The 14711-nt window shown below is 42.5% G+C and overlaps 1 protein-coding gene across 2 annotated transcripts in view; it reads left to right on the top strand.

Annotated features, from left to right (window-relative positions):
* Positions 1 to 1209: 1209 nt before the first annotated feature.
* The window catches only part of slc2a15a (solute carrier family 2 member 15a), a 28800-nt gene continuing 15298 nt past the window's right edge, over positions 1210 to 14711 (top strand). The window contains exons 1-3 of one of the 2 annotated variants that reach the window (XM_085800952.1): positions 1210 to 1478; positions 9176 to 9274; positions 12790 to 12950. In XM_085800952.1, coding sequence (XP_085657078.1) covers positions 1434 to 1478; positions 9176 to 9274; positions 12790 to 12950 — 305 coding nt within the window. In that variant the 5' untranslated portion in view covers positions 1210 to 1433. Of the gene's footprint in view, positions 1479 to 9172; positions 9275 to 12789; positions 12951 to 14711 lie in introns of both variants that reach the window. The other variant, XM_085800951.1, reaches the window with a different exon arrangement.

Below are 14711 nucleotides of genomic sequence, written 5' to 3'. Positions count from 1 at the left end.
AAATGGTTCACTGGACACTAGATTTTTATAAATAGTAAATAGAAAATATTTTGCGGCCTTGAATTCACCAAGATGGATCCACAGCTCACATGAGAAAACTTCTAATCTAATTAAGGGATGGCGCTCGTATCTGCTCGTGACATACAGTATCGCAGGTCTCAGACCAGCTGGGGATGAATTGTAGGCTAATGGAGTGAGTTAGTGCCAAAAGGAAGGATTTTTTGAACAAACCAGCCTTTCATGCAGCAGAGGTAAAGTCATAGGATTAAGAAATGTGTAATGCAAGGCGGGTGATTGTTACCCAGTGATCACTCCCAGAAAACACTGCCCTGCTTCTTTCAACTGCAACAGATATTCTGAGCACATGATCAGTGAGTGAGGACGCTGGCTGGGGGAGTGTTTGATTGTGGGAGCTGCAAAAAAAATGCTCAAATCTTTCAAGTCCCATATTTAAACTTCTCTTGCACTGTATTTGAGGTGTGGTCTGAAGAAGCAAAATTCATCATCAGCCAGTCAGAAGAGAGGAGGCACAGAGCCTCTCCTCTGACTTGCTGGCAAATTTCAGGTAAACACTCTGAACCCTGCCAGGTTGGATGATGGGTCCAGGTGGGGGGAGTCTGGTACATTGTGTGACACCACAAACTTGCAAAAGTTCTTATGGCATATTAAGTTTCTAATTATATTATTAGGCATGCATATTCACATTAACAGATTTGCTTTATAATGAAGACATTATACAAAATGGGACCTTTTCTCTGATGTGTGCATTACTTGACCTGACACTGAACTGCTGAATTGTCCGTCACTGACACAGTGAACTCTCAGCTCCCCCTGTACTCCACTTAATCCTACCCTATAATCTGCTCCGCTTTCTTTTCCCTCATACCCCATTGCTGTCTTTCCTCTCTCCATTTCCTCATTTCTACCATCTTAACCTTTCTTCTCTTTCCTCTCTTGACCTCCTCACCTCCTTTCACTTCGTTTTCTTCCTTCTTTACTCTTAAGTCCTGTACTCTTCTCTTGTCTCCTCTCCTCTCCTCTCCTCTCCTCTCCTCTCCTCTCCTCTCCTCTCCTCTCCTCTCCTCTCCTCTCCTCTCCTCTCCTCTCCTCTCCTCTCCTCTCCTCTCCTCTCCTCTCCTCTCCTCTCCTGTCTCCTCTCCTCTGCCTTTCTTTTTAAATTCACTTAAAGCTAATTGCTTCCAGCAGGCTTTTCTCTCAGTCCGTCACGCTGCTCTCCGTCATGTGATGACACTGTGTGGGTTTGTTTCTGGGGGCCTGTGGACTGCTGCCCGGCACACTGCACATGAACAGGCCTGACCACTGTAACTTGTCTGACCACGCCTGCTGCTGCAGCCATGAGATCCTCAGCAGTGTAGAGGGGAGCCCTCTGGTTCAGCTGCTTGCTGTTTGGGACTGACTTACTGATTTCTTAAATGGCTGAGGAGGTTTTACTTCCACCGTCGGGGAAAGCCGGTTCGGTAAGTTGAGACTGTCTTGCATGATTCAGACCAGATACAGAGCCAAGGTCATCATCTGACTGATCCTCGATTGTTTCAGACATAGAGTCCCATGGAGCTAATAGCATTTACTACCAGCTTTCAAACTTTTAGAACTGCACATGGGACAAAATAGATCAGTGGCTGCACTCAACAATAGGAAATATCTAAAGTAGGTCATTTTTTAAAATTCATGTGATAAACAAACCTACTCTGTACTTTTTGTCACCAGAAATAGATTCTTGAGGCCTGAGGAACGTGCTGGTGTGACTAATCCACAGTGGACTATCATTTATTATGCAGCTTCTTAAAAAAAAAATAAATTAAAAAGTTGTTTTTACATATAGACTCAAATCCGTTGTGAAAATGTGTCATAGTTTCATAGTTTTTCGCAAGTTCATTGGCTGTGTGGTTGAGTCACTCAGCAGCTGAGTGCCAGTGTTTTGAGTGTTTAAATGCTGCTGAAACCATGAAATGGTTAATCATCATCAAGAGGGTTAGGGTTAACACTGAAACAGATCAGTATTATATGTGTGGGCTTACAGTGTTAGACTACAGATCCCAACATCTACTGTACTGTGTGTGTGTTTGTCTTTATTTTTATCTTTATCACATGGTTGGCATCAACGTCAGACAGCACAGTCACAGTGTGGGAACCCACATTTTAGTGGGGACCAAAACCCCTGTTCCCATGATAGAAGAGAATTGAATTAATTGAAGGTCAGAGGAATGCCCTGACTACTAAAAGTATTTAGCCTAATTGGTTAACTCAGTAACCCCCCTACTGGCCGGACCTGGTGAGATGGAAACACACACTTGGCTCATCTGCGTATGTGCGAACAGTTATCTGACCTCAAAGACAATTTGTAGCTACATAGTAATTACCAATGGAACTGAATGCAACTTGGAGCTCTTAGCTCAAAGTTTAAAGGGATACTGCAACATTTCTTTCTCGTGTCTTGCCTCACTCCCGAGTCCATGACCAGCAGATAGACACCATCCTTTCGACTGCGTGCAGTAACAAGGGAGATACGGGCAGAGCTGGTGTACCGCTAATTAGCTTAGCTCAAACGCTGGAAGTGTATAGGTAGTGTTAGCCTGCCTCCTACCTGAGCTGAAATCAGCAGTCAGAAGCTGATTTCATTTTAGCTCTAAACTCTGTAAATATATCACTTTATCCACATTTCAAACATTTTTAGGCGAGAAAGTAGCCGTTTAGATCAGCAGTGTGTCGTTAATTTGTCTAAATACCAGCTGTTTACAATTTGTTCTGACGAATTTGGCGCTACTCAAGCTAGCCGTTGTGACCAACGCACTTCCGGTTACTTTGATTGATTGATTGATTGATTGATTGATTGTATTTACTTTCACAAAATAAAACACCCGTTGCCCTTTACATACAGAAAACCATGACGATAGAATTTGTGCTTTTACTTTGAAATAGGAAGCTAACCTACCCTCGATGTAGCTAGCTTGAACCAAAATAAACCGTCTTTGCTTGAACCCTCCGTTTTGACTGATCTCGTCCCGTTACCGGCATTTGACCGTTCAAGATGCCTTACCGGAGAGTTTTGTCAGCTCTGAGACGAAGATCGGCCCACCGGTTTCCGTTTAGAGTTTCTGAAGAGTTTCTCTGATGACTTAAGGTGGAGGCAGGCTAACACTACCTATACACTTCCAGCATTTGAGCTAAGCTAATTAGCGGTGCGCCAGCTCTGCCTGTATCTCCCTTGTTACTGCACGCACAGTGGAAAGGATGGTGTCTATCTGCTTGTCATGGACTCGGGAGTGAGGCAAGACACACACAAAAAAAATGTTGGTATATCCCTTTAAGTTTAGCCTGCTGTATATCTATATTAACAATGTTCATTAACTTTGCATCACACAACACAAACCAGTCACCAATGCTATGTTGCTAACAATGTTGCTCATTTAAAAGACATTTCCTTACATCACCTTGTGGAGGGACAAACTGTTTGACATCTGTTTACCTTGCAGGCCTTTTAACGATAGGAGGACCGAGCTTTCTGAACAAACTTGCTAGCTGAGCACCCACCAATTTTAGCCTGGAAACACATAGTTGCAGAGTCCAGACACATAGTAGGAAGGGTTCTCACTGGGGGTGTAACAGTACCAGTGTTGGGCACGTTACTTTAAAAAAGTAATTAGTTATAGTTACTAGTTACTTTCCCCCAAAAGTAACTGAGTTAGTTACGGAGTTAGCCTACATGGTAAAAGTAATTAATTACCAGGAAAAGTAACTATAGTGTTACTTTTTTTTTTTTTTAAATAAAATGCTAAAATATGTGTTGTAACGGGGGAAACAGTAATTTACTTGATTACTCATTACTGAAAAAAGTAGTGCCGTTAGTAACGATGTTTATTTAGTCACGGTTCGGTACGTACCTCGGTTCAGGGGTCACGGTTCGGTGCGGCTTCGGTACAACAGACAATTGAATGTAAAACTAAAAACCATCCTCTGTTATAAAAGTAAAAAAAAAAAAAAAAATAGAATACAAAATAAAACAAGTGCATTAGGAGTCTTATAATACCATTCATTAATTCTAGAGGATAAAAACTTGCACTTGACAACTGGTAACTATTATAATATATATATATATATATAAAACAACAAGAAACTAACATCAGTTTACACAGTTAATTCAGGCGAGATGCCAGTTGCTTTGGTGATGTATTTGGTCCTGTCTGTGTTCATGTCAAGAGGCTTAAGGAGATAAGTTGTTGCACACAACTTGTCTTTTCCGGGGTGACGCCCGTCCGTTATGACAGTTGCTGGCAGCAGTTATGCTACGCCCAACGGGGACGTGATCAGCTCTGGTCTCGCTACCAACCTGTGGGAAAGGTTGGCTGTGAGAAAGACATTTCTGTACAATCAGACAGGGCCGGCTCTAGCCATTTTGGTGCCCTAGGCGAGATTACTCTCAGGCGCCCCCCCCAACAATGATCATAATGATCATAACGATAACATAGCAGTGTATTTCTATGTCCCCTTTGACCCTGAGATACACAATTTGCACAACAATCAGTAAAATTGCATTGAGTAAATCTTGGGTGAAGACATGAAAAAATTAGTCTCTTCACAATCATGAGAACAAACTGTTGTGGTGCTTGAAATGGGATACGAAAGTCTGGGCTTCACAAAAGCAGTGGAATATACTGTATGATATAAGGCGATAAGTGTAGAAAAAAAATTGTGAAATTGCTTTTTGAGCATAAATGTTAGGCCTAACTGTCATTCTCACCAAATGTCTCAAATGTGGGATAACAGAAGCTAAATATTGACTTCACATTACATTTCAAACTTCATGAGATGTGTGTTGCCCTAAATGAGAAATTTTCTCCAAATATCAACTAAATAGACAAAAAACACACACAATATTTAGCCTATATAATGTACCCTATATGTGTTGTCACTGTGGTACTGTTTGAGAGGTAAAAAAAAACTAGTTTGATAGCTCAGCAGGTCTGAATACAGAGCTGGAGCTGGTCTGGAGCTGTGGCCCACTGGCCCTGCTGTCTGACGGGGTGTTCCCACCAAACGCGATGAACGCGATTGAATCGCGCGTCAAATGAAATCGCGTCGCGCTAGACGCTCCAGTTTTGACGCTGGTCCAATATGCAAAAAACGCCTCGTCGCGGCATCGCGTCGCGCGACGAGCCCGCCCAAACAACAACATTTCTCCCACTATTTCATTCTCTGGCAGAGATAACCACTATCGCTGCACTGTTCCTGTCCCTGTAGATGGGACAGGACCAGCGGTGTGGGTCTCTGGCTGCAGGAGGAGGAGGAGGAGACGGCTCCGTGAACTACTGTGTGACTGACCGCCTGTTGAGTGCTTTGGGACGGGGCGGCCGGCTCGCAGCGCCCGCTGGTTGAAAACAGCAGTGATAACGGGCTTTCAGGTCCGAATCTCCAAATCAGAAACGTTTGTAACAGCACCGGAAAAGCAACAGTGAAGAGCTGTGGCTTTGCAGCAGCTAATGGGGATCTGAATAATAAACTAAACTAAACCAGAAAACTTCTAATATTGTCAATAGACTCGCTCTGACTAAGCTGCCAAGGGAACACCAGTACGTCCGTACGTCAGCACGTCGGTGACGATCTCAAAGCTGATTGGCTGTCGCGGCGCGTCTTCACGCGAATTCGCCGCAAAAGTTCAATTATTTCAACTCGAGCGATGAAGCGTCATCGCGCCGGGCGACGCGATGGAGGCGATTTTTCGCGGCCAACGCGTCCATCGCGCCGCGCTATCGCGTCCATCGCATCGCCCGGCGCGATGACGCGACTAATCGCGTGTTTGCATTGACTTTACATGTAATCTCGACGCGCGATGAAGCGTCATCGCGTTTGGTGGGAACACCCCGTGAGCAGGCTGAAATCTCAACTCTCTCTTCTTTTTTCATAATCTTCCTCATCAAATGAGTCAGAACTTTAAACCTCTGAAGCACCGTCATCATCCTCACTGCTTCTCTGTCTCTCTCTCTCTCTCTCTCTCTCTCTCTCCCTCTGAACGACTCTGCTGTTTCGAAGCGCTTCACAGTTGTTTTGATTGACAGGTCGTCAAGGGCGTGCGGCCGTGCGTATTTGAAAGAGGAGAGTCTCCCGATCACAGTAGTTGAACCGCATTTCTACTGCGTAAATGACCGAAATATGAAAAAAAAAAAAACATATCGAGACGGTCGCGCAAACGCGCCGGCATTTGTGCCACACCTAATTAAAAATGTGGCGTTTCTAACAAGAAAACGGCTTGAGAGCATTCCTGGTATCTGCTGTGTGTGCTTAACAAATATCAGGTATAAATAACTATAATCAGAGATAGAAATGAACCATAATAGAATTCCTCACTAAATAACTAGAGTGTGTATATGCAGTGTGTGTATAATTGTAAATAATGTGCATAGCATACATAGATTTATGATTCAGTGTTTATTCTTACTAAGGTTGTGGTAGGTGAATGTAGGTAGGTAGTGATATGTGTGTGCGTATATGTCGTTGAGTATCCCTCACTTATTCTTCAGTTTGTTTACATTAGCTAAACCTGTTTTGCCACTGCACATAATAATGTTTGCACTTGAGAAAAAGAAAGGAATATTTAATTTGATTTATTTTAATTTTAACTTGTATACATTTTAGTTTTAGTTTCAATTTGTGGAAGAAGAAGTTAAAAGCTCATGCTTACATCATGCATGTAAGGAGTTATAATAAAACATTTCAAAATGCATGTGCAACTCGGTTAAATAAAAGTCTGTTGGTCCAGTCATATATTTTGTCATTGTAGTTTTCTTAAAATCTCGTCTCGTCTCGTTCTCGTGAACCCAATCTCGTGTCTCGTCTCGTCTCGTGAGATGAGTGTATCGTCACACCCCTATTCATACATGGGTTGTGTCCGAAATCACTCACTCATTCCCTCCTCCCTACTCACTATATAGTGAATTCAATATAGTGGACTATATAGTGGACTCACTGGTCAAATAAAAAAACACTTTCGGACACTACTCCGCCGCACAGTTAATGACGTATTACGTCGTGTAATTAAAACGTTCCGACCGTGATAATAACGGCCGGTGCAGGTACCATGGATACAACCATGGTAACGGCCGGTGTAGAGGAGTAAAGCAATATATTAAGCGGTAATATATATATTTAAGCATCAAAGATGTTCAATCAAACCCACATAGTTTGAAACAACATTCAAACACACACAGCCAGTGTCACAACTAAGCATAATGTCCGCTAGCTTAATGCTAACGTTAATGTAAAACACCATAGACGGGCTAACAGAAATTAGCCTCGCTATCCAGAGTCTGTGGTCAGTTTATCGCTTATTTGCTCTGACGTTTGTTGTGGGAGTCTGTGGAAGCCGCGACCGGACAACTCTGGCAGCCGGACACATTTATTGAGGCTGCTGCACTACTGCATTTATTTGGTAGCTACACCGGTCGTTCTGGGCCGGTGTGTGAACGGCATCGATCCGTGACCGCAATGCATGATGGGATATCTTGCTCCGGTTAGTGACGATCGGATGCTCACTACATTTCGCGGTGAATTGTGGGATAGATTCAGTCACTATATAGTGAACATTAATAATCACTAAACATTTGGACACCACTACAAAATGGCGTGGTCACTATATAGTGCACTATTGAGTAGGGGGTGATTTCGGACACAGCCATGGTGTTGTTGTGTAGGGTTGTGACATTCCGATGCCTTTAGTTGCCGGGCGAAAGCTAAGAAAAATAAACCCACTCACCCACGTCAAATATCGACGTGTGAATTACCCACACAGGAATACATCCCCGGTGTGTACGGGCCTTAAGGCCATCAGGGCTCTGTCACATGTAGCCAAATTTGAATAATGCAACTTTTGGTTCCTTTGTGACCCAGATTATCCTACAGTGCATTTTGACCAGCTTGGATTATTGCACAAAGAAGGCAGTGAAGGAACAAACACAAATCTATCAAAAGTCTTCACTTCAAATGTTCACAAGCTCCCACATGATGACAACGTGACAATCCAAACACTCATGATCACTATTGGTCAGTCAAAGACCCATGAGTCATCTGTCAGTGGGTGTGTTTTTGGATCCACTGTCTCTCCACCCTCCACCACATCGTCCACCACCTACTGTGGCTCAGATGCTCCGACTGCTTTTAAGAAATCCTTGTGTCCTGCCAATTTCCTGCCAGTCCTTCACCCTGCCTGCAGGTCTTTTGGGGGATACAGGTGGTGGATGACCTTGTTGTGAACAGCTACTGCCTCCTCAGTGGATGAACCAGTGGACTCCAAACACAATATAATAGGGCTGGGCCGATACGCTTTTGTGCCGATTAGATTCTCTAACAATTTTTGGGTCCCGATTCGATTTAAATTGCGATTCTGATTAAGCAAGTATTGCGATTCGATTTTACCAAGTATTGCGATTTTATATTTCATTTATTGGGATTTTCTTTCCTTAAACAAGAGCAGGTTGAACCAAACACTTGATAATACATCATAAGTCATATAAACAATACACACATCACATCAGTTTGTCTGTTGTGTTAGTTTGTTCACATAGATAGATGTGAACAAACGAACACAACAGGCCGGTTTGACTTTGTCGAGTGTAATGGCACAGAGTACATGATTGTACAATAAAGATTGGTCGTCCCAAAAAAATAAATAAATAAATAAATAAATCGCCAGAAAAAAATCGCGATTAATATAAAAATCAATTTTTTTTGGCCCAGCCCTACAATATAATGCTTTACTTACAAGCCTGAAAAAAACAAATCCTGCTCGACCCACAATCAGGTCACGTGTCATGGCAATCACACTGATCCTGCAACGCAAAGTCTAACTACTACTACTATTTTCAATCAGATTCTATAAAATGTATTAGGTTAAAGTGTGTATATTATGGGCAAAGTGTACATGAGTTCCTACTCCACTTCCTGTTGCACTAATGTCTTCTCAGACAGGAAGGATGCAAGTGTTTTCCTCAAACTGATCAACTTTGTGTCATAGAAGAGGATGGAATTTGATATTATGTTAGTAATGTCAGATGTTAGGCCTTGCTTGTTAGACCTGCTTCATGTTTTTTTTGCAATTGAAAAGCCACAAGTCTTCCTCGTGGTCTCTTGTTCACTCTCTCTCCTCTCCGTCCTCTTACAGCAGCAACTGACCGGCTCTCTGTTGGCGGTGGCGTTCCTCACCTCCTTTGGGAGCTCAATGCTTTATGGCTACAATCTGGCTGTGGTCAACTCCCCTGCAGTGGTGAGACACACACACACACACACACACACAATCAAGAGATTATCAACCACGCAAAGTGTCCAGGGTCCCTCAGACCTGCAAAGTCCCAACTTCTCTGTGTGTTAGGTTGTCAGTTAATATAATTTGTGAAGGTATTTGAAGCATTAGCTGGTTTAGCTAGCCTTTCATACAGAAGCCCTGTGCACATCAAATTATGACAATGTGTGGCCCAACTAAAACATTTTTGCCAGTGAGTTCCCTAATAAGTTAATGCTGAGACCAAAATGCATCATAGAAAGTCGAGAGTGAGGCAGTTTTGGATTTAAAACATCACATGTGGCACTGGGAGTCATTTTGTCAAACAGCAAAGTTCTATACAGAAGTGATAAAAACAGCTCATAGTGATTCAGGATAAATGATCAATAAACTCACAATATTTTTTAAAAAGTAGTAGTTACAGTTTTTCTCAATTGCTAAGACACATTTCTTGAAAGCTGCTCTCCTTTTCTCTAAACTGTGAGCATAAACCCCAATTTCCAAGCTACATTCACAAAACCTCAGACTCTTCATGCAAAACCAAACTTTCACCTCAAAACAGTTTAATCTGTTCTCAAAACTGAACTATGTTGTCAAATCGTGCCCCAAGTCAATCAAAATTACTGTAAAAAACAGAAGATGCTCACACACACACACACACACACACACACACACACACACACACACACACACACACACACACACACACACACACACACACACACCAATTTCCAAAGAAGGCTAACTTCTTCTTGTCAGCAGATGGAGTTAGCAGTCCCCGCCCTCGTCCCTACGTCACCACATTCAGGCGCATCCCTTGGCTGCACACACAGAGAGGACCGCCCCTTATGCCGTTCTCTCTCCTCATTGGATAAAGGTTGTAGGATACTGTACAAGGAAAGTTTTCTCCTGGGCTTACAGCAGAGCAGAGTGACTGACAGACCCGTGTTTCAGACCAAACACTCTATAGAAGTGATTGCTGTCGGAAGATAGAACTATTTAAGACTTATATTAACACAAACATTCTGCTTACTTCTGCTTTAATCTAAGTAGTATTGAACTATGCTTACAATGAGTAACATCATTCTACACAGCCCTGCTATTATTTTAGATTGAATAAAGTGTGTCTATGTTTTTTTTTTCTCTCTGCTGGTTGAAATAGACAGAGCTCAGAATCAGACATCCCTCTGCATCTCTGTGCATTTACATAGAGAAATAGCTGTGATTTGAATGTTACAGGTAGAATGGAGACAAAAACTGATCCATACAGAGTAGTAGGTTGTAGCTGTTATGAAGTACTGTAGATGAAAATGTTTCAGTTAAAAGTGTTTCAGCTTGAGTAAAACTAGTGTTGTTTTTGGACTCTGGCTTCATATCAGTCTACAACTGTGTGTGTGTGTGTGTGGAAAAAGAGTAGTTGGCAGAGTTTGTGCGTGTGTGTGTGTGTAGAGAGAGAGACAGAGAGAGAGGCTGCTTGTTGTGAGGAATGTGAAATGCCTGGCATACAGGACGTTATTAGGAGGAATGCAGCTTCTGGCGCAGTCAGTGAGGATGAGTGTACAGTTGAGGATAACACACCATGGAGAGAGAGAGCTGAAGACTAACTGATACAAAGATCTGATTTAAGCAGACAACAATCAACTCTCCTCATTTATCTGTTCAAATCAACTTAGGTAGATGTGACTTTACTTTGGAAATATAAAAAAAGCTCTTGAGTTCATTTAAATTATGTAGCCGTTCTCATTGCTGCCTGCTGTTAGAGGACAGTAGCTGGTGAGAGCCAGAGTCCTGACATCGCCTCTGGACTGACTGTGTCGCCAGCTTCTCTAACTCCCCCAGCTCACTAGGTGAACAGAAAGAAGTATGTTGGTTTCCTGGGGGTTTAATATCTAGATTCTGAGGTACATGGTGAACCCGGCTCTTCTGAATCCTTGATAATATAAGTTATTATACCACCGGTAGTCATCAGGCTATATATAGCTATCAATATTATCCCAGGTTCGAGCCTTTTTAGTGTTTTTTTCATTGTGTCTTGTATGTCCTTGTGTTTCTCCACCTGACTTGAAGCAACCACACAGAAGTTCCTATATGTGTGTGTATGCACAAATAGTTTTTTTTTTTTTTTTTTTTACCTTTGACCATATAATACATTATGCCCCAGAACACTAGTGCATCAGTGTGTGTGTGTGTGTGTGTACAGTATCCACCTTTTTCCGAACATCAAAAACGTAAGCCGGTTTTGCTCTTCTGGTGGAATTGAATGTTTACGTTCCCATGGTCTCAGTAGTCACGGTAAATGCATGGATCTTTTTTTTTTTTCATTGAAAATCTGTAAAAGACATGGATCATCACGCCAGTTTTTTACAATGGACATCATACAGATGAACATCCATTGTTAAAAGGGAAACGTAAACATACAATTCCTCCGGAAGAGCAAAACCGGCTTACATTTTTGACATTCGGAAACTTGTGGATATAACTGGCTCCCTGGCATTCTTTTGTGTATAGACTGTTGTTAAGTGTTGAGTCCAGCAGTCTAGTGTAGAATATTGAGGTCTGATCAACAATCACAGTGCAAAGTGCATACAGCTAAGGTAGCCCTAAAGGGACAAACATGTCAGTCACTGTCTGTACTGACTTGATTGAGGCTGTAATGCTATCATTACGGTAACACTTTACGCATCTATAACGCATAATAACCATACCTTTAATGAGTTACAATTCAGTTATAGCACTGTATAACTATAGTTACACTCATAAATGATCATAATGCTGTATAACAATAATCATAAAACACTATAAAGCATTTTATTACACGTTATAATTGTTAGTAACTTGCTGACAATGCCCACAGCGATAATGCATTATAAATATAGTTATAATGTGTTATAATGCTTATGCTTATTAAGACTAATAATAATTTATGTGTTTACAATGATAGTTATACACATTTACAAGTTACTAACAATTATAACATATTAAAATACCTGACCTTATAAGTCATGATAAATGACTTATATGATTATTGTTATAAAGCATTTATGAGTGTTTATAACTATAGTTATACAGTGCTATAACTGCATTATAACTCATTATAAGTATGGTTAATGCGTCAAATAAAGAAATAAAGTGCTACCTTCATTACAACGCAACGTGTGTGGTAGTGGGAGCAGCAGAGTTTGTGGCTCCTGCTCGGAGCTGCTGGTGACATCAGCATTAGTGAGCCTGATAAACACCAAACAATGATGTTGTACATGAACGAGATTCATGTGTCTGCAGTGGCAGAGAACACAGGACACTGAGAACCGTGCTAGAGCTCAGTGAGATGTTTAGGGCTGGCTAACAGTAACATGAATAAACAGCAGGACAACAGCTACATAGTGACACTCCCCCTCATTCCCACCCCTCCATCATGGTTTTTCCATATTGCTGTCACCTGATAACATCCTCCTCCTCCTCCTCCTCCTCCATCCTGTTTCTTCTCTCCCTTAAACCCTCAGTACATCAAGAGGTTCTACAACCACACGGTGGTGAGTCGAAATGGAACGAGTCTTAGTGAGGAGACCCTGACGGTCATGTACTCTCTCACTGTGTCAGTCTTCGCCATCGGAGGTCTACTGGGCTCCCTCATTGTGGGCATGCTGGTCACTCGCTTTGGCAGGTAAGAGACCATCTCTGAGTTGTGGAGCAGAATGTATCTGATGCTCTGAGTCAACCATGATCCTGATATCGCCTTTACTCTATTTTGAAGGGATAGTTCAACATTTTGGCAAATTGGCCCATTGGCATCATCCCTATAGTTTTAGGAGTAGGTTCATTGGTGCAAGCTATTTTTAGAACGGTGGAGCCGAGCTCCGAGCTCTGAGCTACGCTACGGAGGCTCATGGGATTTCTTGGTTTCCCTCATCAAACTCATCAAATACACAATCCAACAACTCCAAAACGCTCTGGTGGACAAGTTGTGACCTGCACATTCACCACGCTATGAGATAATAACACAACGTTACCACACAGAGTTGTTTCTAGGTAAATTCATGTAAAACCGCTGATGCGTGTTCCCGTCTGGGACAGTTTTTCATCAAGCAGTCTCTGTGTTTGCCTAAAAAAAAACTCTGTGTGGTAACGTTCTGTTATTATCTCATAGTGTGGTGAATGTGCAGGTCACAACTTGTCCACCAGAGCGTTGTGGAGTTGTTGGATTGTGTATTTGACGAGTTGATGAGGGAAACCAAGAAATCCCACGAGCCTCCGTAGCGTAGCTCTCAGCAGCTCACGGCTCTGCTCCACCATTCTAAAAATAGCTTGCACCGACAATTAAAGGTAACAAACCTACTGCTATGACTATAGGGATTATGGCAATGGGCCAATTTGCGAAAATGTTGAACTATCCCTTTAAGGCCTTGTAGACTCACACATCTGTGCCAAAGAACCCAAAGAAACCAAACCAAACCTACATCATCAATCATGTTGCTCTTTTTTAGTGTTTTAACAGTGGGGTTCACACCCCTCTGCAGTGTCACATGGTGCAAAGACATTCTTCAAAATGCATCTTTTCTCTGAAGAGAAAAAGAAAAGTTGCACTTTGTCCATTCAGATTGATAAAGCTCATAGAGACTCCTCCTCAGGCTGCTTTAGCGTAACAAGTGGAGTTTAGCATCATGCGGGCAGCGTTTGTCCTCAGAGCTGCTTGGATGTTGGACCCGCTCCATCCTGACACCGATTACTTTCCTGCTCTGTCCGAGTACGAGAGTGGAGAGAGGCCAGTTGGCAGCGGCGGCCGGGCGGGGAGACGCTCAGCACTCAGCATCTGGTGCTGCCATGACATGAACAACTCAACACACTCACATCTAAAAAAATACAGTGTTGAAAATAATCAGATACTGGCACACAGTTGAACATGATCTAATATTTGTGTATAAAGTGTTTTGTGTGTAAAGGTGAAATAAATGTGATACAACAGACACACGTACACTTCTTTTGGTGCAGAGGACACACCTCTGTCCTCTGTGTCCAGAGCTGCTGACATCCCTCTACCTGCTCTCCTGATGCCCTGTTGTCCTTCAGAGGGCACAGTATCACCCCCCCCCTCCCCTGCCCTTCCAAAGTGAACCAGTACCGGGGAAAGTTCTTTAACATTCAGCTCCAGCCGCCTGAATGCTCCATTCATCGGCACTACTTCACAGGACTTCAGTGGACATTTAAATGCAAATGAAAAGCAGCCGATTTATAATCCCATTTACAGGCCGATCACTTTCTTCACACAGCAGTGTTTTATGGCTAATCATAGCTTATGATCCCCCCCACACACACACACACACACGCCCCCCCCTTGTGAGCTGCGAAAGCATTTTATGGCTAATCAGGTCTTATACAGGCATACATGTCTATCATTATGACTGGGAGGTCGCTGCTGCCGCTGTCC

This window comes from Trachurus japonicus, chromosome 15 (genome assembly GCF_045865225.1).
Source record: "Trachurus japonicus isolate A0001 chromosome 15, Traja_1.0".
Classification (NCBI taxonomy): domain Eukaryota; kingdom Metazoa; phylum Chordata; class Actinopteri; order Carangiformes; family Carangidae; genus Trachurus; species Trachurus japonicus.
The sequence above is the reverse complement of the archived record's forward strand: the minus strand, read 5'-3'. Positions and strand labels throughout refer to the sequence as shown.